At 39.6% G+C, this 23,357-nt stretch overlaps 1 protein-coding gene across 2 annotated transcripts; it reads left to right on the top strand.

The window, feature by feature from the left end:
- The first annotated feature begins 1,955 nt into the window (after positions 1–1,955).
- LOC106062497 (uncharacterized) lies at positions 1,956–23,093 on the top strand. 2 transcript variants are annotated; one of them, XM_056011679.1, is made up of 9 exons: positions 1,956–2,120; positions 4,067–4,223; positions 6,092–6,269; positions 10,704–10,796; positions 12,349–12,471; positions 14,243–14,409; positions 15,986–16,126; positions 18,102–18,293; positions 22,750–23,093. In XM_056011679.1, exons 2-9 carry the CDS (start codon positions 4,070–4,072, stop codon positions 22,965–22,967), a joined length of 1,266 nt encoding a protein of 421 aa, XP_055867654.1. In that variant the 5' UTR covers positions 1,956–2,120; positions 4,067–4,069; the 3' UTR covers positions 22,968–23,093. The 2 variants fall into 2 exon arrangements, with proteins under 2 accessions (XP_055867654.1, XP_055867655.1); XM_056011680.1 differs by having other exon boundaries at positions 18,102–18,328; positions 22,750–23,015.
- The last annotated feature ends 264 nt before the right edge of the window (positions 23,094–23,357 follow it).

The following is a 23,357-nucleotide window of genomic DNA, read 5'->3' as shown; positions in this document are numbered from 1 at the left end:
AAGCAACTATATATTAATAATAAAAAGCACGGGGTCTGTGGCGTTTACCCCTCCTCTCGCCACCCCACCCCCCTTTAGGCGTCTCGGATTACAAGATTCAGGCTCAACAAGGGAAAATTACGCGGGACCCCTGGCAATCAAATCATTAACAATCTGGTATAAACATTGTCACATGTAAATTATGAGTGAGTCTGGTGTGAATGTACACTTTGGATTCTTATAGTTATAATATTTTTTGTTTTGTGTAGTGCACAAATTGTAAGACAAATTTCCATACGGACAATAAAGATTATTATTATTATTAAAACTGGGCGAGTATATTGTAATAGCTGAAATACTTGAAATTTTAATCATTGAAAGAAACAAATGTTGCATGAAATCATCATAATCATCGTCTGTTCCTTGACTTCCGTCGTACAGGTGCTGTGACAGTTCGCGTCAACAACTCCCTCCACATTCTAGGTCAGCAGCTGTTTTCCGCAGGATATCTTCTTCTTGAAACTGTCAGGTAGAGTTGAGCCTTCGGCTCTTGGAACTCTAGGCCAGCAAAAGTGAACAAGAGCTCCCTCTCACCAGCCTGAAGAGAACAGTGTACACTGTTCTGTCTGGTGGGTGGGTCAGACTCGTGGCAAGAGACCGCCATTTTCCTTTTCTATACCAGGCTAACCATGCGGGACACGCCATTTATGTAATGGCCCCTTAAGGAACAGCGCCTGGATTGTGACAAGGTTGTGGGAGCTTTTTTACAACTCCGCGCAGTACAATGAGGATGCTCTCGCACCCCCTTAGGCACCCCCACAGGAGTCTTGTTTTGCTACCCTTTAGCCTAATCGTTTCCTCCTACGATCGTTTCCACCCGGGCGCCACTATGAGGCAGGGTAGCATGCCCGGGTCCGCAGGATATCAAGACAAAAGCCTGTCCATTTTTGTATGTCATCAGTCCAGATTTCCTTTGGCGGCTCTTACTTTACGCTACCTCCACTTTACTATGTAGACTTACTTACTTACTTACTTACTTACTTACTAACTTAGGTCCTCCCGCGCCGTTCGGCGCATTGGGCGGCAAGCTGTCTCCACAAAGATCTGTCATTGGCAATGTCTGAAGCCTCCTCCCACCTGGTGTCCACTGTTCTGAGGTCTGAAGGTGTGTCGCCAAGTAATACGAGGACGTCCCTGTTTGCGCTTTCCTCGTTTTGGCTTCCATGTCATCGCAACTTTTGGTGTGCGTAGTTCCTTTTGTCGTAGAATATGTCCCGCAAACGTCATGCGACGCTCTGTCACAACCTCACAAAGTGTTCGACTCCCAGTTCGGCATAGGATTAGTATGTAAAATGACTTTTAATAGAAAGTCATGTCTTACAATATGACCAGACCAGCGAATCGTTCGTCTTTTTCAGAGTATTGAGGTGCAATTTTGGTATATTTCGCCAGCCCGAGTGTTGTAACAGTAAAAACTCATTTGTTTTCTTTATCTTATCTTATAATATACAGACGTTACTTCAAAAAAGAAGATGATTACGTCCTACGCGTCATGCATTTAGTCATGCATATTAACCAATGACTTAAATTCTGCCAAGTCACTGGTTTTCCTGGCTAGCCCAGGCAACCCATTCCATGCTCTAATAGCAATAGGGAAGAAGGATTATTTGTACAAATTTGTCTTAGCATATGGGACGAGGAATGTGCCTTTATTTTTGTGTCTTTCAGAGTATTTTATTAGATTTTGTGTATTTGAAGATTATGGTTCAGTGTTTTATGTATAATTGCTACTTTACTTTTGAGTTGCCTGGTTTCTGATACTCATCATTTCCCTGTAGCATTTACTCTCAAAGCCACGAAATAGATCAACAAATATAATTTACAATTATAGTTTATTTCATTCGTTTTATTGTATTTATTATTGTTGTTGTTTTTAAAGAAGGAAGTGACGCAGTGATACAACTTTTTGATTTTTTCATAATTTTTTTCTGTAAATAATTCACAGACTTCCTGCAAGTAACAATGAGATTTTAAAATAAAACTTTTTTTATGACGTCTTGGGAAATTACACACAGAAAAAAATGTTTCTGATAATTCGTAGACGAACTATTGACATGATTAATACAACAATCTCTTGATCAGTAAGTTGGACTAGTCTAATAGTCATTATTGTATAATGACGCCATGCACAAGAAATATGATATCATAAAATGTTATATTATAAAATACAGACGTTACTTCAGAAAAGAAGATGATTACGTCCTGCGCGTGTTCATAGGTTAGTTTATTCATATATGTTAATCCATGACTTAAATTCTGCCAAGTCAATGGTTTTCCTGTCTGATTCAGGCAACCCATTTCATGCTCTAATAGCACTAGGCATTCCCAACAGCAATAGTCAGTCGGGAGTTAATATTCATCTCGGTCATATTGTAAGTAGGTCACAAGCCTGGAGAGGATAGAAGTTCCCTTCTCAGATATAACAGATATGCCATGTGGTCTATAGGGCATCTACAGTCCTTACTAATGTCAAGTACTCATTAGAGGCATTCAAAGATCCTGACATTAGAAATCCCAGTCTTCAGCTGGATTCGAACTCGGGACCCCAGGTTCGGAAACCAAGCGTTTTACCCCTCAGCCAACCCGCCTCGATCCGGTAGAAGATATCTAAACAATTCTAGACTGTAGAACGACTATGGTTCATCTCGAACACTTTTTCATGTGGCTGCGGAGCCCTATTTTTGGAGAGACACTCCCATCCACATATATTGCAGGTCAAAGTGGCTTTCGCTTGGGTGGTAGAGGAGCCGGACATTTTTCGTGTGTCACGCTTTTCTTCCAGAGTTGAGGCCCATGTTTTCTCGCTGTCCATAGCTTTCTAGGTCACCGTCTCTCTCTCCAACTAGTGCGGTCTAGGGCTGTATCTTCCCAATGGTCAGTATCAAGTTTCGCTGTTTTTTAGGTGCCGTTTTATTACACCCACGTAACCGGGGGGAAGGGGAGACCAGTTTTTCTTGAGCCGGACGCGAGTTGTCAGTTACAATGACTTTATCATAATATCTTATGGCACAATTATCACTTCTAACGTGACACAATTTTCACTCCTAACGTGACAAAGCTTTCATTTATAAAGTGATACAACTTTCACTCCTAACGTGGCACAACTTTCACTTCTAACGTGAAACAACTTTCACTTCTAGCGTGACACTACCTCTTCTGGCGCAAAACAACTTTCACTTCTAACGTGACACAACTTTCACTCCTAATGTGACATAACCTTCACTTCTGGCCTGACACAACTTTCTTTTCTAACGTGACACTACCTTTTCTAACGTGACACAACTTTCACTTCTGACGTGACACAACTTCTACTTCTGGCGGGACACAAATTTCACTTCTGACGTGACACTACCTCTCCTAGCGTAACACAACTTTCATTTCTGGTGAGACACAGCTTTCACTTCTGACGTGACTTTAATTCTCATAACGTGACACAAATGTCACTTCTAACGTGACACAACTTTCACTTTTAACGTGGCACAGCTTTCACTTCTAACGTGAAACAGCTTTTACTTCTAACGTGACACAACTTTCTCTTCTGACGTGACACAACTTTCACATCTGACGTGACACAACTTTCACGTCTGAATCGACACAACTGTCGCTTCTGACGTGACACAACTTTCACATTTAACGTGACACAACTTTCATATCTAACGTGACACAATTTCACGTCTAGCGTGGCACAACTTTCACGTCTAACGTGACACAACTTTCACGTCTAGCGTGATACAACTTTCACACCTGATGTGACACAACTTTCACGTCTGAATCGACACAACTGTCGCTTCTTACGTGACACAACTTTCACATTAAACGTGACACAATTTTCATATCTAACGTGACACAATTTCACGTCTAGTGTGGCACAACTGTCACGTCTAACGTGACACAGCTTTCACGTCTAACGTGACACAACTTTCGCTCCTAGCGTGACACAACTTTCACTTCTAACGTGACACTAACGTAAAAAAAAAACCAGCTATTAAAACGAACACTTCTAAGCAAGACTACTTTCCATCGCCAGATCATGGATTCAATGTTCGTTCTGTTGATAACCCCGGACGAACACAACGTCACGTCCTTGACCGAAGACGAACTGCAGCAGCTGGACAAACTGAAACAGGACTTGAGGATTATATTCCTGACCATCCCATTCTTTCTCTTAGCCTTTGGAATACCAGGTAGTAAATTTTCCGTCTTAATTAATTAATTAATTAATTTGCATACCTCAAAAATTTACCATTTCATTTTTTATCCAGCATTTACAATACTAGGTGCAAAAAAAGCAAAATTAAAAAAAAAATACTTTTTTTTTAAACAAAGCTTATATTAACTCTTTCTCTCCGTAATTATTTACCACATTCTGGTGGAATCAACGATGGTATCGTCAGTTAGGAGAGAAAGAGTTAAGTGTATGAATTATTTTGGATCAGTCATGTAATTAAATTTGTACTACGCCTCTGACGAAAATCTTTAGGGGGAACTAATTCAGCTTATACCACCACTTTAGTCAAGTACTATTTCTTTCCCTTGGAAAGGGGACTAATTCAGTTTCATTGAAGTACTATATTTTCAGTTGTTTGAGATACCAAACAAAGTAATTTTTTACCAATAGTTAATTTAAAAGTTGGGTAATTTTTTTTTATTGATTCTTGTGTTGTCACTTCTGACGTGACACAACTTTCACTTCTGACATGAAATAATTGTGCGAAATTTCAGCTTGATCCGAGATTGTGTGTCGGAGACATACCATGCAGAAACTTTTGGCCAGACTGACAGATTGAGTTGAAATAAGCTTTGTAAATATATATATATATTAAAAGTTTGAAATAATAACAAGACATTGTCTTGGATGATTGTCCTATATCACGTAACCACCTAACTGCAACCGGCCTATTTTGCTAGATCTGATGCAGAAAAAGCCGTTGTCTATTTAAGTTTTGTTTCGTCGTCGGCACCTGACTTCAAGTTTTTAGTTGTTCCTCTCATGTGTGACCCACGACTTTCGTGAGAGCTCTCCAGCTTATAAGATACGATAAGATGACTCTTTCAGAGGCCGTCTGCTGCAAGCTGCCTTCCTGTATACTTATGAGGGCGTAATAGCTGAGTTAAGAGTTATTGGCTGCCTTGTCGTAAGCGCTTTGACGATAGTCCTGGATTCGAAACCTGCCTGCCGTCCGCCGCTGTCCCGCGGGAGGTTTGCGCTACAATGTAATAATCTTCTTCCATTTTGAGGAAACACTGGAAACGTTAAAGAAAACAATTTTTCGCGGTGTTCGAAATTTGTATAAAAAATATGTCCCCAAGATTTAAAAAAAAAAGTGTCTTCAGAAGACATCATAAAAGAGTGGACAGGCCTGCCATTAATAGAGGTTCTAACTAAGGCAAAAGACAGAGAGGGATGGAGAAAGGCGGTCGACATATCTTGCATGGTGCCCCAACGGTCCAAGAGACTAAGGTTTAGGTAAAGGTAAAAATCTTCAGTAAACAAAGTTTCTTTCTAGTATCCGCAATATTTTTATCTAGACAATCTTTTGGCTGCACTTTACATAATTCTCTCTTGCTCACTTCTCCACCCCCAGGGAATATCCTAACCATCATGGTGCTAAGAAGCCGGTCGATGATACATATTTCTCTCTTGCTCACTTCTCCACCCACAGGGAATATCCTAACCATCATGGTGCTAAGAAGCCTGTCGTAGATACATATTTCTCTCTTGCTCACTTCTCCACCCCCAAGGAATATCCTAACCATCATGGTGCTAAGAAGCCGATCGATGATACATATTTCTCTCTTGCTCACTTCTCCACCCCCAGGGAATATCCTAACCATCATGGTGCTAAGAAGCCGGTCCATGATACATATTTCTCTCTTGCTCACTTCTCCACCCCCAGGGAATATCCTAACCATCATGGTGCTAAGAAGCCGGTCGATGATAAATATTTCTCTCTTGCTCACTTCTCCACCCCCAGGGAATACCCTAACCATCATGGTGCTAAGAAGCCGGTCGATAATACATATTTCTCTCTTGCTCACTTCTCCACCCCAGGGAATATCCTAACCATCATGGTGCTAAGAAGCCGGTCGATGAAGGACAATGTCTTTTCCTATTACCTGATCAGCATGTGTTCCTTCAACTTGCTGACGCTTTCAGTCAACCTGCCACGCTACATCAACAAGGGCATCACGGGAAAGGAAGTCAACATTGCCAACAAGAACTTTTGCGCGTAAGTTTCTTCTGTTACCTGGCCACATCTAATCAATACGAGTTCTCTTCCGGTTTCGGCTCATTCAACCGTTCATTTATATTTCGCTTTTTTCAATTAATATTGTTACGATATTCTCAATCAGGCCTTCTGTAAACACTGCCCAACAACACAGCACATCTAAAACATAAAATTGACAACAAGAGTCTAAAGTAACAAGGTGGCGGTTTATTTACAATGACATCAACAACAGCCAATAAACACAATCGGCTACACTAACTTCAAATGCTTTGCTACACAACAGAACTGCCTAACTAATCACTACAAGTCTCTCTAGCTCGTACAGCTACATTTTCGAGGACTCACTTCGTAGCACACAGTCCTTACTGCTTGCTGTCCTGGACTCTACTGTCCTTTCTTTACACAGTGAGTCTCTCCCCCGTAAAGGCGATCTTGACCACAGCACAGGTCATACTTGCGTGCACTAGCAGTACTGTCCCCTTATTCAACAGCCCTTGACCTGTGTGATTGGCCTGAGTCGTGTGTGTCAGTAGGCCGCACACACATTAACCCTTTCGGTCCGCCACTGGAGTTACTACAAATAATAAATAATACTAACAGTATACCCCATTGTTACATCAACCGAGTGGATAATGACAACTGAGTTCACAGATACCTTCAAGGCAGATAACATTCCTAGGAACATCCTCGTTGCCTGTCAGAGGGCGGTACTGCTGCAGACCTGCCACATCACCAGAAAATTCCTCAATAAAGGGACTACAGTGAATTTTGTTTCTTTTGAACAAAACTCGACCCTGGCAGTGCCAGAAAATGAATACTCGTTCGTTTCTAATATAATAATAATAATAATAATAATAAATAGTACCGGGTCAAGGTCAGATATGACCCGTGGGCCGTTGTTTTGGGCGTCACTGGCCTTAAGTTTGTCTCTGTTCAGATATTGGTCTGTAGTTTGGAATTAAACCTCCTGCAGGACGATGGGAAAGGATGTGGGCAGGGTTTGAACCCGTAGCCGTCGAGACCACCCAAAGACAGTGTAGAAGAGCGCATACCACGGGACCAGTTAGCCATTTTGTTACCTTAGTGTGGATGTATCATAAACTAGAATTATCACATTGCACGAAATGGATGAGTAATAGAGGTGTGATAAGTTGTGCGGTAGATGTGTGGTAGTTGTGTGGTAGATGTGTGGTAGTTCTGTCACTCTGTGGTAGTTTTGTGGTACAGATGTGTGGTAGTTGTGTGGTATAGATGTGTGATAGTTGTGTGGTATAGATGTGTGGTAGTTGTGTGGTATACATGTGTGATAGTTGTGTGGTATAGATGTGTGGTAGTTGTGTGGTATAAATGTGTTGTAGATGTGTAGTATAAATGTGTGGCAGATGTGTTTTAGTTCTGTCACTCTGCGGTAGATTTGTGGTAGTTGTGTGGTATAGATGTATGGTAGGTGCAGTGGCGTAACTAAGGGGGGGGGGAGGGGGGGGAGAATTTTAAAATCCCCCCGGGCCCCCACCTAGGGGGGGCCCCCAAATGGGTGTCCGAAATTTATTTGTAAATACATAAATTTAATATATTTGATTGACAAATAGTGTCAACGGGTGTCTTTTTTTTTTCAACATTTATGGATTAAATTTATCACAAGGACTAAACCTAGATTTAGGTCTATTAGTACGTTGACTTTGTTGACATTTTAAAAATATTTTTTCCCACAGAAATCAAAGTTTTTTTTAAAGTTAGTTTTACATTTTAAACTTTGTTGCCAGGAATAAAACTGCATGCTATACAGCGAATTCCAGGTATCTTGTTACCTTAACTAATAATAGATCTAAATGGCGAGTATTTTATGGCTACACTAATCAACCTTTAAGCAAAATTTACAGAATCGAGTATAACAGATCCAAAAGTTATTCTTAATAATGCTAGAATAGTCCATTATTCGGGTTTGGCGTCTATAATTTCAGAATTTATCTTCATACTCGAGTTATTACCCCTCTATTCATCTTTCCTCAATCCAATGGAAACTCTCTTTTTATTTCCATCTAATCCTTTTGCTTTCGCACAAAACATAAACTACCAACAATAACGTAATATCATATAATATTAGCACATCCTTCCTTTTGAAGTTATTATCACACCCTTCTATTTAAAGTTCTTAAGAGTGATATCTACTAGCAAGGCCGGCCCTAGCATTTGCGGGGCCCTATGCGAAACGGATGTCAATATTATTTTTGTTTAATTAGAAAATAGGCCTACTTTCGTCTTTGCAATAAATTTTTATCAAATAAAATCTCGCAATGCCACTTTTTATTTATAGGCACCCCAAAATGTCAATTTCGTCTATTGTTCAGGAGATTTGAATAAATAAATAAAAAATTCAGGACTTTATCGTATATTTCGCCTTTTCGTGAGATTTCTTGGACGGCCTGAAAAATCAGGAGGTCGCGAAAACCCTGTTATTTTATATACGTTATAATGGTTTAATTTAATAATGTACACTTAGAATTAGTGCGGGTCCTATGAAAGCGCGGGCCCACTACGACCGCATAGGCTGCAGAGGCCTAAGGCCGGCCCTGTCTACTAGGAACTTTAACAATTCGTCCACTTCTGGTTGTCTTGACTGGCACAACAAGTTCTCTAGACGTTGGTCTATAACTGTCAGTTTCGTTTGTTTTAACAGTTTGCAGTTCATTGTCTCCATCGGTATAATAGTACTCAGAGATGTCTTCATCGAAACTCTTATTAAAAAAGCGTTGATTTCTTCTGTATGTTTTTCCGTTTGTCTTTATGATGTAAGATCTGGGTGCTGAATGTTTTTTTATGACAACTGCTTTCTGACATGTTTGACCTAGACGAACTCTCCGACAGAATAATCTTTAGGTAGTCTTGCTTTTGCATTGTATTTCACTTTTGCTTTTCATCTGTCGTTTGTTGAGTAATGTCTCTGCATTTTCAGCTACCGATGGTTTCAATAGTTTGTGATCAGTTGGAATGATTCCCTGAGTCTTCTACTCGTCAGCAGTTGTGATGGTGAATACGGCAGTCCGCTTATCGGAGTATTTCTATACTCGAGCATAACGAGATATGGATCTTTCCCACTTTTGTATGCTCTGAATCCTTTTGCTTGCGTAGAAAACATAAACAACCAACAATGACATAATACCATATAATATTAGCACAGAATCTTCTTCATGCAGTGGAAAATTAAGATTTTTTTGCCTATCTTGAATTCTGGTCAAAGCTCTTGCGCCCAATTACTATAGTTCAGAAGAAACTACAAAAGTCTGGACTGCATATACGGGAAGCTGCTAAAGAAATTAGCAAGATAATGCACTGTAGATACCTCAGAATATGCATTTTGTTGGCTTTCAATACCAGAAATAGTGCTCGGCGGTGGGGCTTCGCCCCGCGCTGGGGAAGCGCTGCGAGCTCCCCCAGTTCCCCTTGCTAGCAAGGGCGGGGAGTCTACAATAAACAATAAACGTCTTCCGAAAGGGTCAGAATGTAATAAAGATTAATTATGTACACACAAACACACACACATATATATTTTTTTTCTGCCGGGGGTGGGGGGGGGCGGGGAGGAATCCCCCCAACCCCCCCCCCCACCCGAAAAAAAATCCTGGCTACGCCCATGATCGATGTAGTTGATGTTATAGGTGTCTTTGCTGCACAGAATTCACGACGTGAAGCGATATCAATTTAGATTTGTCACTTGTGCATTATTTAACTAATAAACAAAGGTATTATTCATTAAAAGAGTCTTGATTACTTTTTGTTAAGTTTACTGATATACTGAACCAATTTGATTTGGGGCTTATATATTTTTGCGTACATTATCCCATGTCATATGTCCAATGTCAAAATGCAAGGGGCCCCCAAAGAGGTCAATCCCCCCGGGCCCCCAAATCCCTAGTTACGCCCCTGATTTGATTTGGGGCTTATATATTTTTGCGTACATTATCCCATGTCATATGTCCAATGTCAAAATGCAAGGGGCCCCCAAAGAGGTCAATCCCCCCGGGCCCCCAAATCCCTAGTTACGCCCCTGGGTAGGTGTGTGGTATAAATGTGTGGTAGTTGTAATGTAGTTGTGTAGTAGATTAGTGTTACTTTTGTGGCAGATGTTTGGTAGTTGTGGGATAGATGTTTGGTAGTGGTGTGGTAGATGTGTGGTAGATGTGTGGTAGTTAAGTGGTAGTTATGTGGTAGATGTGTGGTACTCTTGTGGTACTTGTGTGGTAGATGTGAGGTACTTTTTTGGTAGATGTGTGGTAGATCTGTGGTAGATGTGTGATAGATGTGTGGTGCTTGTGTGGAAGTTGTGTGGTATTTTTGTGGCAGATGTGTGGTAGTTATGTTATGCCTTAAGCTACATTAATGTCCAGATGTACCAATGCCGTGTGCATGCCTTGTAAGACTCTCGTTTTCTTTCAGATTCTACCGCTATATCTCCACGACCCTTGTGGCTATCTCAGACTGGCATCTAGTGGTCATCACAGGGGCAAGATTGTTTTTTCTTATTGACAGGTTAACTATTCAAATAATGGCATGTCTCTGTCCTGTGTTTGTCAAAACTATAATGTGCCTTATCCTGCGTTTGTTAAATAGATAATGCAGTCTTTTTTTTTTAAATTTATTTCTATTTATTTATTCATTTTTACAAAAGCTTTTATATACTCATTCTGTATTTCTGTCTCAAATCAAGTTGAAATTTGGCAAACAGGATTGATGTAGTTGTCGTTGACAACACAATATGAATAAAAAAAAATTAGCTACTTAATTAATTAATAAGGAGTAATTAATTAATTTAGTTTCTATAGAAAAAGGGGGATAAACATTGCGATATTGAGAGATATGGCAGCGACTTAACTCTTTTTTCTTCACTCAACATACGCTTTTTTTAAGGGTATTTTTTTTTTGTTAATTTTGTTGGTTCAAATATTTATTTACAAAAATACAAAGAGAATGTTACGAAGAAACAAAGCAATCGTCTCACTGAAGTTAAACACTTGGCTGATTCGGGTTCATCCTCATCATCATCATCATCATCATCATCATCATCAAACTCCATTTGAGTGAGGGCTTGAGAGGCTTAAATCCTCTCTTGCAAAAGCCCTGGACAGAAACCCTGCTGTCTTGCGTAGTGCATACACGTCACCATACAAGCCGAGAATTTTCGGTTTCGGGTTCAGATTCCTTCTCCCCCCCCCCCCCATTCATTTACTAACCGATCCAAACTAGTCATAAGTAAAGTCCCCCTTCCAGATCTTGTGATCTATGGGGCAGATGATGTTAAGATCATCTGTTTATTTGACCAACGGTTAACGAGCAGGGTGTTATGTGGCCAGCACAACGACCAACCGCCTTTACTTTCCCCAACTAAAGTCAGGTACCCATTAGAGTTGGGTTGACTCAGGGGGCGTTCTAAAAATCCCTGAATTCAAAATCAATCTTCACCGAGATTCGAACCCAGGACCCCAGGTTCGGAAGCCAAGCGCTTAACCACTCAGCCACCGCGCCCCCAAACTAGTCATAGGATTGCTAAAAATAATCATTTGGTAAAAGTATTTCTAATTGCACAGATTTATTATTGCTAGTCTAGATCTACTACAATTGTAATTTCATGACTAATTGATACAACTACGCTTAATGTACAAGATGACCAAACTTTGTCATCAGTGTATCTACAATTAAGAAATGCCCTTGTACCTTAGCGAACTGGTCACTCCATATGTCCCCCAGAGAGCCCTGCGCTCAATGGACTCAACGCTTCAAGTGGTGCCATGTTTCTCCCTCAAAAGCTCAAAGGTTTGGAACTCACTCCCCATTGATCTCAGACAACATGCTTCACCACAATCAAGAAGAACATTGAGATCTATATGTTTATATCATTTTTGAATTAGTTTGTCATTGCAGCTGTCGTGATTATGTTTGTAATGTTATTTCAGAACCTTAATCCTATATTTTGTTTTATAACAGCGCTCTATAAATTTTATTATTATTATAAATTTTTGTGTTTTTTTTCAAGTATTGATTATGTTGTTTTTATTATTTATTTTTTTGTTTTGATTTTCTGCAGAGGAAAGAAATATACACATCTGTATTCCTCCCCGTTTTCAACCATTTTCTCTCTCTCCCTCATAATGGTCTTGTTCGAAGTACCAGCCGTTGGATTCTGGATCCGGTTCAAAGACGAGAACGGGTAACATTGTTTACTACTCTCATTAAGTAAGTTGCCATGGCAACAAGCATCCGTCAGGAGTACGAATCTATGCACTCATTAGTAAGTTGCCATAGCAACAAGCATCCGTCAGGAGAACTAATCTATGCACTCATTAGTAAGTTGTCATAGCAACAAGCATCCGTCAGGAGTACTAATCTATGCACTCATTAGTAAGTTGCCATAGCAACAAGCATCCGTCAGGAGTACTAATCTATGCTCTCATTAGTAAGTTGTCATGGCAACAAGCATCCGTCAGGAGTACGAATCTATGCACTCATTAGTAAGTTGCCATAGCAACAAGCATCTGTCAGGAGTACTAATCTATACACTCATTAGTAAGTTGCCATAGCAACAAGCATCCTTCAGGAGTACTAATCTATACACTCATTAGTAAGTTGCCATAGCAACAAGCATCCGTCAGGAGTACTATACACTGATTAGTAAGTTGCCATAGCAACAAGCATCTGTCAGGAGTACTAATCTATACACTCATTAGTAAGTTGCCATGGCAGCAAGCATCCGTCAGGAGTACTAATGTGGAGTACTAATGTATACACTCATTAGTAAGTTGTCATAGCAATAAGCATCTGTCAGGAGTACTAATCTATACACTCATTAGTAAGTTACCATAGCAACAAGCATCCGTCAGGAGTACTAATATATACACTCATTAGTAAGTTGCCAAGGCAACAAGCATCCGTCAGGAGTAGTAATCTATGCACTCATTAGTAAGTTGTCATAGCAACAAGCATCCGTCAGGAGTACGAATCTATGCACTCATTAGTAAGTTGTCATAGCAACAAGCATCCGTCAGGAGTACTAATCTATGCACTCATTAGTAAGTTGTCATAGCAACAAGCATCCGTCAGGAGTACTAATCTATGCACTCATTAGTAAGTTGTCATAGCAACAAGCATCCGTCAGGAGTACTAATCTATGCACTCATTAGTAAGTTGTCATAGCAACAAGCATCCGTCAGGAGAACTAATCTATGCACTCATTAGTAAGTTGTCATAGCAACAAGAATCCGTCAGGAATACTAATCTATGCACTCAAATGTTGCAGCCTATTTGTTTTTTTTAGTTGTTGTTTTTTTATATAAAATGGAAGTAAAGGTCCTCTGTTTCTAAGGACAATGGTTAACGAGGGTGTCATGTGGCCAGCACAACGACCAACCACCATTACCTTCCCCGAGAGTTAACCGTGAGCCACAGAGCGGTTAACCTTTACATTGTTAGCCCCATGGATTAAAAAGTCTGATCGGGAACTTTAATTTGTTTCATTAACTTGTGGTATGAATTCGTCATAACTGTTCAAATCTTTCTATCTTGAAACATAAATCTAATTCAATGATTCCCAAAGTGGTCTATATAGAACCCCAGGGGTCTACGAAGACTTTCAAGGGGTCTACGAGACAAAAAAAAGAACCACTGATTCTAGCTAGCACAATCGCTATACATTTTATTCCAACCTATAACTCACATTAATGCCAGACTCTCGAAAGAATATTGTTTAATATATTTCAAAACTATATATTTAGCTCTGACTTGTGACAGAGACTATGTAGCCTACTTATACCTCCTTTCAATTCAGCGTTACGTTAGCCTATATATGTTTAGGAAAGAAAGATAACCCCACTTTATTTGATAGATACTCTTCCCTTTTATAATTCAATATTTAGTTTTTCCTTTTAAGAATATTATTTCTCTTGTTCAGTTATAAATGAAATGCTTGAGCTCTGTCTTTCTAGGAACCCAGTAGAGTGCTACCTCCCCGGAGAGTCGCTCCTGGTTCACTTGCAACTATGCGTGCAGACTCTTATTCCCGCTGCCCTGTTGATTTGCTTGAATATCTGGATCCTGCACATCCACAGGGTCCAGGAGTCGGGTCTGATGGAAACTGAAGCTACCAGTAAATGTACGTAAAGTGCTTTTTTTAACTCTTTCGGTCCGTAATTATTTTCGTCGTTTCGATAGTAATATTCATTTTGCTCATTTGCATTTCACTATGTCCTGATATGATTAAACTTCATTATCTTTTTTGTATGTTATCAGAAAATGTTATATTTGGTATTGAATTATGGGAGAATGCATGCTCTCTTTACACAACATAAATTAAAGTTTATAAATCCCAGATCAGTTTAGTTTAACAGGGGTCAAATCAACACTGGCATCGTTAATCAGGAGAGAAAGAGTTAAACCTTACAGCTACAGCTGGGATATTTATAGATATATTCATAATACATTATCAAATTTATAAATGCATTCACACAGCAACAGCTGTGATACACACAATGTATTTTACACATCTACAGCTGTGATATTTCTAAATTTGCTCTACACGGCTACTTATGTGATATTTCTAAATTTGTTTTACACAATTACAACTGCGATATTTAGAAAAGAATTTTTAAGCGGCTATATCTGTGATACGTATGGTTTTTACATTTGAGAGCTTAAAACAAAAAACAATGACCTATTTTAAGTTGAATTGAATTCCTATTTTAATTTTACACCTCCGTTGTGGGAAAAGGAGGACACACGGGCTGTATTTAATATACGATTTCAATGCTTTTCATTACCCTATTAAGCTGAAATTCAAATGGCAAGTGAGCAACATTGAGATATTAGCTGCCCAGCAGCTTCGTCATCCTAAGAAAGCTTCCTTCGTTGGTTTGGTCAGTCAACCGCCAGATGGATGATATACGCATGCAGTCTACGGAAACTCGGCATGGGCACACAGAAAAAATGGGGATGTAATCAATGCAGTGGACATCGATGTTGACCACTTAGGAGACATTGCCCTTGACTACACTATGTAGACATCAATGTTTACTCCTTTGAAGACATAGCCCTTGACCACACTATGTGAGAGAGATGGTGGCAAAGAAAGCTATGATGGACTGTGAAAAAGGCTTGGCCTCAGCTCTGGAAGAAAAGCGTGCCTGACCAAAAATGGCGGGTTCCTCTACCTGTAAAGTAAATGACACCCTTATCTGCATTGAATTTGGTCGAGAATGTCGTTCAAGAAAAGGGCTCTACACTCAACATGAATAAGTGCCCTACAAGTCGTTCTACAATTGAGGACTTAGTTTTACTTAGATGTACATCCCCCCGCGCCGATCGGCGCATTGGGCGGCAAGCTGTGTCCACAAAGATCTGTCTCAGGCAATGTCTGAAGCCTCTTCCCACCTGGTGTCCACTGTTCTGAGGTCCTCCATGAAGGTGTGTCGCCAAGTAATACGATATTGTCCCTGTTTGCGCTTTCCTCGTATCGTCAATCATATCATCGAATCTCTTCGTATGAGTAACTCATTTAGTCGGAGAACAACATAGAAAGGCCAACCCCCAAAAAATCTCTTATTTAGTTATCTCTTATTTAATGCACATAAAAATAATTTATATTATTCATCAATCTATTTACCTTTTTTTAGATATATACAGTCTTTATAGAATCTTTTGAAATGTCAATTGTTTATTTGCTTATTCACCAGTGAGGAAACAGTTGCTTGTTCTAGTCTTCCTGTCGAACTTCCAGTTTATCGTCTCCGTCTTCCCTCTGACAATTGTCTATCCAAACATGAGATTATTCTTCAACATGTCAACTAGTCTAGGCAGAGCCAAGTCAAATATAAGTAAGTACTATCCATTGGATCAACGTACAGCGATTATGGTGTAATGTAAAAATATGTGTATGTTAAAACAAGCAAAACAAATACATTGGTTTAAAACAAAGCTGATATTTAATGTATATATTGTAGCTATTATATAGCGCTACTTTCATGCTTATAGCATTCTCAGAGCGCTTCTGGTCCAATCTCATTTGTGGACCGGTGGGGGAGAGGGGGTATCTAGGAGTAGGCTTTCCGTGCTGCCTTTAGGCGCTCAGTAAACACAGCTCTGCCCGAGTCGGGTGTCGAACCTCGAGCCCCCTTCTAGGTAGCCAAGCCAAGCTTCCTGTAAATCAATTAGTTTCTGTGTTTAAGTTGTTGAAGTTAGATAAAACTACTATTCCACTCATTTCTAAGTTTCTGTGTTTAATTTGTTGAAGTTACATACAACTACTTTTCCACTCAACTCTAGGTTTCTGTGTTTAATTTGTTGAAGTTACATACAGCTACTATTCCACTCAACTCTAAGTTTTTGTGTTTAATTTGTTGAAGTTACATACAACTGCTATTCCACTTAACTCTAAGTTTCTGTGTTTAATTTGGTGAATTTACATACAACTACTTTTCCAATCAACTCTAAGTTTCTGTGTTTAATTTGGTGAATTTACATACAACTACTTTTCCAATCAACTCTAAGTTTCTGTGTTTAATTTGGTGAATTTACATACAACTACTTTTAAACTTAACTCTAAGTTTCTGTGTTTAATTTGGTGAATTTACATACAACTACTTTTAAACTTAACTCTAAGTTTCTGTGTTTAATTTTTTGAAGTCACATACAACTACTTTTCCACTCAACTCTAAGTTTCTGTGTTTAATTCGTTGAAGTCACATACAACTACTTTTCCACTCAACTCTAAGTTTCTGTGTTTAATTTGTTGAAGTCACATACAACTGCTTTTCCACTTAACTCTAAGTTTCTGTGTTTAATTTGTTGAAGTCACATACAACTACTTTTCCACTCAACTCTAAGTTTCTGTGTTTAATTTGTTGAAGTTACATACAACTACTTTTCCACTCAACTCAAGTTTCTGTGTTTAATTTGTTGAAGTCACATACAACTGCTTTTCCAATCAACTCTAAGTTTCTGTGTTTAATTCGTTGAAGTTACATACAACTACTTTTCCACTCAACTCTAAGTTTCTGTGTTTAATTCGTTGAAGTTACATACAACTACTTTCCACTCAACTCTAAGTTTCTGTGTTTAATTTGTTGAAGTCACATACAACTGCTTTTCCAATCAACTCTAAGTTTCTGTGTTTAATTCGTTGAAGTTACATACAACTACTTTTCCACTCAACTCTAAGTTTCTGTGTTTATTTTATTGAAGTTACATACAACTACTTTTCCAATCAACTCTAAGTTTCTGTGTTTAATTTGGTGAATTTACATACAACTACTTTTCCAATCAACTCTAAGTTTCTGTGTTTAATTTGTTGAAGTTACATACAACTGCTATTCCACTTAACTCTAAGTTTCTGTGTTTAATTTGGTGAATTTACATACAACTACTTTTCCAATCAACTCTAAGTTTCTGTGTTTAATTTGGTGAATTTACATACAACTACTTTTCCAATCAACTCTAAGTTTCTGTGTTTAATTTGTTGAAGTTACATACAACTGCTATTCCACTTAACTCTAAGTTTCTGTGTTTAATTTGGTGAATTTACATACAACTACTTTTCCAATCAACTCTAAGTTTCTGTGTTTAATTCGTTGAAGTTACATACAACTACTTTTCCAATCAACTCTAAGTTTCTGTGTTTAATTTGGTGAATTTACATACAACTACTTTTCCAATCAACTCTAAGTTTCTGTGTTTAATTTGGTGAATTTACATACAACTACTTTTAAACTTAACTCTAAGTTTCTGTGTTTAATTTGTTGAAGTTACATACAACTGCTTTTCCGCTCAACTCTATGTTTCCGTTGTTCCCAGCTTTTGGGGCTGTGGCCCTCCTGTTGTATTCAACGTACGCAACCGACTTCTTGGTTTACTGTTTCTTCGGACGGAAGTTCAGAAAAGAATTGTTCAAACTTCTGCACCCACTCTGCAGCAAGCTCTTCCCTCATCGGTACAACGTTTCAGATCACAGCAAGTCGGACGTCTCCGACACTGTCAGGAGTCGAGGTAAAGAATTGTCGGACCCCTCCGTTCAAGTCCAGGTGGGAAGGTGTCATCTATCATCTTTTGTTTTCTTGTTTCGCTAACCTAAACGTATCTAAACTAAACTTAAAATAATATGGAGAGACAGAGGCGTAGCCCTCGGCAACAAAATCAGACTGATGCGCCCCTGGTCATGACCACAAATTTGTACAAATACGCCTACTTCCCTAGTGCTATTAGAGCATGGAATGGGTTGCCTGAGCTAGCCAGGAAAACCAGTGACTTGGCAGAATTTAAGTCATTGGTTAATATGCATGACTGAATGCGTGACGCGAAGGACGTAATCATCTTCTTCTTTGAAGTAACGTCTGTATTATATCAGAAGATAAGATACTTCCTAGTCTTGGACGTTGACTACAGAGCTAGAGAGGAGGATCCTAGCAATGGAATTGAGATGCTACAGAAGGATCCTAGCAATAGAATTGAGATGCTACAGAAGGATCCTAGCAATAGAATTGAGATGCTACAGAAGGATCCTAGCAATGGAATTGAGATGCTACAGAAGGATCCTAGCAATAGAATTGAGATGCTACAGAAGGATCCTAGCAATGGAATTGAGATGCTACAGGAGGATCCTAGCAATAGAATTGAGATGCTACAGGAGGATCCTAGCAATAGAATTGAGATGCTACAGGAGGATCCTAGCAATAGAATTGAGATGCTACAGAAGGATCCTAGCAATAGAATTGAGATGCTACAGAAGGATCCTAGCAATAGAATTGAGATGCTACAGGAGGATCCTAGCAATGGAATTGAGATGCTACAGAAGGATCCTAGCAATGGAAATGAGATGCTACAGAAGGATCCTAGGTATCACGTTCAAAGACCACATCACAAACCAAAAGATTAGAGACAAGGTTACTGCAGCGACTGGACCCCATGATGACCTGCTAACTATCGTAAAAAAAAACGTCAGCTAAAAATCTATGGCTATATTACAAGGTCTTCGGGGTCCGCAAAGACCTTCCTTAGGGGAACATTACCAGGAAAAGGAGAGAAAGCGATGGGAAGACAACATAAAAGAATGGACGGGCCTGCCGTTGAAAGAAGTTCCAAGGCTAAAGACAGAGAGGAATGGAAAAAGACGGTCGACAAATCTTGCATGGTACCCCAACGGTCCAACAGACTGTGATAGGTAAAGGTAATGTTTAAAAAAATAACAATTATCGCTACCTATTTAGTCAGCATTGATAAATTGGATAGACCCACATTCCGAGCGAGCATAATAGAACGGTCCCGGATTGCAGATGCCATACACAACAGTCGTAGAAAGAAGGGTGACAATGCAATGGTGCCTGGTGATTACATATGCCCAACCTATGACCGCAGCTGTGTATCAAGGATTGGCCTCTTAAGTCACACAAGAAGTTGCAAAAGGAAAACAATACCCCAGATACAAAATGCCACAGATAAATTCTGAATGCTGATGTATAGGCTGGCTGCCTGATCACGTGGTATTCGTGTCATTCGATAGATAAGTGAAAGAAGCAGACGAGAGACAGAGTGTCTTTATTTAATGGTCAACGCGAAGCTTCTTGACCTAGTTATATCTAGAACGAGGCTTCTATTTTTAGCAAACCAATGACGTAATTTTCAATGAAACTGTCAGAACGAGGTTATTTTCCTAGCTGATTCTAGTCGTCTGTGACATTTACATTAAGACAGCGTTTCTCAAACTGATGGCGCGATCTGACAAAAGGAAACAGGAGCCTAGTCAATTAACTTTTCTCAATGGACGAAGAACAAAAGTTGTAATTTTATTGTACTTATAAATCCATGATTTAATATTAACCAAGTCAAATCTCATAGGATTATATTACAAAAAGGTCAAACAAGAAACGGTTTCAACTTCTAATGAATAAGGACCCTTTCAAAATGTAGTATACTGCTTTTGCGAGAGGTTCTTTACCAAAGTCGACTCTAAACTTTTTGAAGACGACAAAACAAAACTTCGTGAGTACTGTGACTCTCGCCTCACCGTGGAGCATATCCTCATTGATTGCCCCAGATACCAGGATGTCAGGGAGAAATTTTTTAGAGCACACACCTTGAAAATACTATTCGACATTGTTGACCCTGGGAAGGCACTGGGCTTTGTCCGGGAGGTAGGGTTGTCTACGAAGATCTGATTTTTGAATTGTGAGTATATAATATTTGCATAAGATTTTTACCGAATTATTAAATGTTTACTACCTTTACTATTTTAACTGTGAATAGACCTTGATTTTAATGATTTAACTGTATAGACTTTAGCCCTTGTTATGTAAAGGGAGGGAGACATGGCCTAAAATTGTGCCGATGTGCCTAAACTCAAAACTCAAACTCTCCGCTTTCGACGTTCATGTGTCAGAATGGTCGAAATTCTTCCAAAAGAAAATGACGTCTAATAACAGACGTACCAACACCCTGTACGGCAGTGCTGAACAACTGAAGAAAACAGCATACTTTTTTTCCTTGGCACAGTCTGCAAAAGAGCTCACAGCTCAGCAGCAATAAAGCTGGCAAGAAGAAGATGACAGACCTACTTGGGCAAGTGGAAAGGCAGTGGGGTTATTTATTTCTCTTGGTCATTTCCAAGCCACGATAACCCACACGGGGGAGTATCGCCACAGAATGGAGGTTTGGAGTCAGAGTTTTCCTTCTCCTACGCCTAACAAACTGGACAGTATTAACTTCCTCCCCCGCAAAGAACAATCTACAATCTTCCAACTAAGAACAGGACACACACCACTATTAAATTACCACCTGAACAAAATAAACTCCACACAACTACCCCTTTGCAGACATTGCGCCCACCCCTTTGAAACCGTAAACCATATCCTCCTTGAATGCCCCTCCCTAATCCACCTTAGGCAGACCCTACTTCCACTACAGCCCAACATAACCAACACCCTTTACGGCAGTGCTGAACAGCTGAAGAAAACAGCACACTTTTTTTCCTTGGCACAGTCTGCAAAAGAGCTCACAGCTCAGCAGCAATAAAGCTGGCTAGAAGATGAAGATGACAGACGTACTTGGGCAATAACGACATTTGAAGTTTGTCGCCTAAGCTCTGTGTTGACTCCATCTTTATTCAACTTAATTTGGCTTGACTTGTTGACTTTATTTGGCTAGTGAGCTCTTGTTGAAAAGAAATCACTGAAATATCGGACCGTCAATCCCCTTTTTACTTAGTCTTGTCTGACATGCGCTGTTCTAATTACGAGAAAAAGGCTTTGCAGACGCATGGAGACTTCTTGGAGACTTCTTGGAAGTCCTCTACTAATTCGCTGAGGCAGTGATTCCCAAACTTTTTCTTTAGCGGGACACTTTGCTTATTTTTTTTACAGAGATTAATTCACGTTGTAGCCAACATGTTAATTATACCAGTAATAATAATAATAATTGTATTGATAAAGCGCTGTTAACAAACAAAATGTAGGCTCAAGGCGCTGTAATAACATTACAAACACAGACACGACAGCTTAAAAGACAAACTAATCTAAAAAAAAAGTTTTAAACAGATAAGCCGTTATGTTCTTCTTAAAAGTGGTGTAGCATGTTGTCTGTCTGAGATCAATGGGGAGTGAAATCCAAGTCTTTGGTCCGTGCACTGAAAAAGCCCGCAGACCGTAGCTTTTGAGGGAGAAACGTGGCACCACTAAAAGCCTTGAGTCCATTGAGCGCAGGGCTCTCTGGGGGACATATGGAGTAATCAGTTCGCTAAGGTACAAGGGCATCTCATTGTTATATACACTGATGACAAAGTGTGGCGACCTTGTAATCGATTCTCGCTTTCACGGGAAGCCAATGGAGCTCGTGGAACACTTATTTTCAACACTTCCCCTAGATCCCCACCCCCCTTATTAGATGACAGTGTGCCCTTACCGATACTTTTTCAATACATTTTCCTTTTTAAAAACTTTTTTCATCCACTAGCTAAGAAAGGCGCAGAGGCGTAGCTAGGTTGGGGGAGGGACCCTGGAAATTAAAAATCCCCACGCCCCCACTAGAGGGGGCCACAAAATGATTGTTTGTAACATAAAATATTAATTATTATGCAAATTGCAGGGGTGTTCCCAAGGAGGTCAAGCCTCTGGACCCCCCCTAAAGATGGCAAGTTCCTAGCTATGCCGCTGGAAGGGCCTGAATTTTTCGTCGTCTAGTGAGGCGTCAACGATAAACGTTTGAGAAACACTGCACTAAAATCAGTGGCGTTACTAAGGTGGGGGGATGAAGGGAGACTTTAAAAATCCCCCCCCCCCGTGACCCCACTTGAGTTTTTTAATTTCGAATTAGTTTTTGTATTAAATAGTAAATATTACGCAAAAAAGCAGGGGCCCCCAAAGAGGTCGAATGCTCCCAAACGATGAAAACTTCCTAGCTTCGCCCCTGACTAAAATATTAGATGTAACTTCTTGAACTGTCTTCTACATTTCAGCCGCAAGTAAACCAAACTCCTTGAGTCTAGTGCATAAAAAGTCCATTGCGGATCAACTCCCCAAGGGGCAATCTGTCTCGCCCTCGGTGCACCCATCAGAGGTCACAAGTGGGTCCTCCTCTGACGTCTCGCAGTCGCCGCCCATTTTTAGAAACTTACTGCGATGGGGAGCCCGGATGTCCTTAAGAAATCCCAAGTCGGGTGATACACTGTACTGACCTGAATGACCTCCCTGCAGACGTGAAGGTGTGAACAAGACTTAAAAATTTTTTTTCCTCCAGTTCATAACCAGACTTAAGTTTTATTGTAATTGTCAGAATAATTAATTAAAGAAATAATTTTTATCTATTTTTAATTTCATTTACTATTGATTTTATTTTGTTTTAACAATGTTGTTTAATATTCATGTTCTTGTTTACCACTTTTCCTTTCCTTCACATATGCCTTAGTCTGTTAGACCGTTGGGGCATACATGCGTTATTGTTATATATTGATATGTATCATTTGTCTTGGATAGAACCTCTTTCTATGACAGACCCGTGCATTCTTGTATGATGTCTTCCAAACACTGTCTCTGCCTTCTTCTTTTTCCTGGTACTGTTCCTTGG

This window comes from Biomphalaria glabrata, chromosome 14, assembly GCF_947242115.1.
Source record: "Biomphalaria glabrata chromosome 14, xgBioGlab47.1, whole genome shotgun sequence".
Lineage (NCBI taxonomy): Eukaryota > Metazoa > Mollusca > Gastropoda > Planorbidae > Biomphalaria > Biomphalaria glabrata.
Note: the sequence above shows the minus strand (reverse complement) of the source record. Positions and strands in the feature narration are given on the sequence as shown.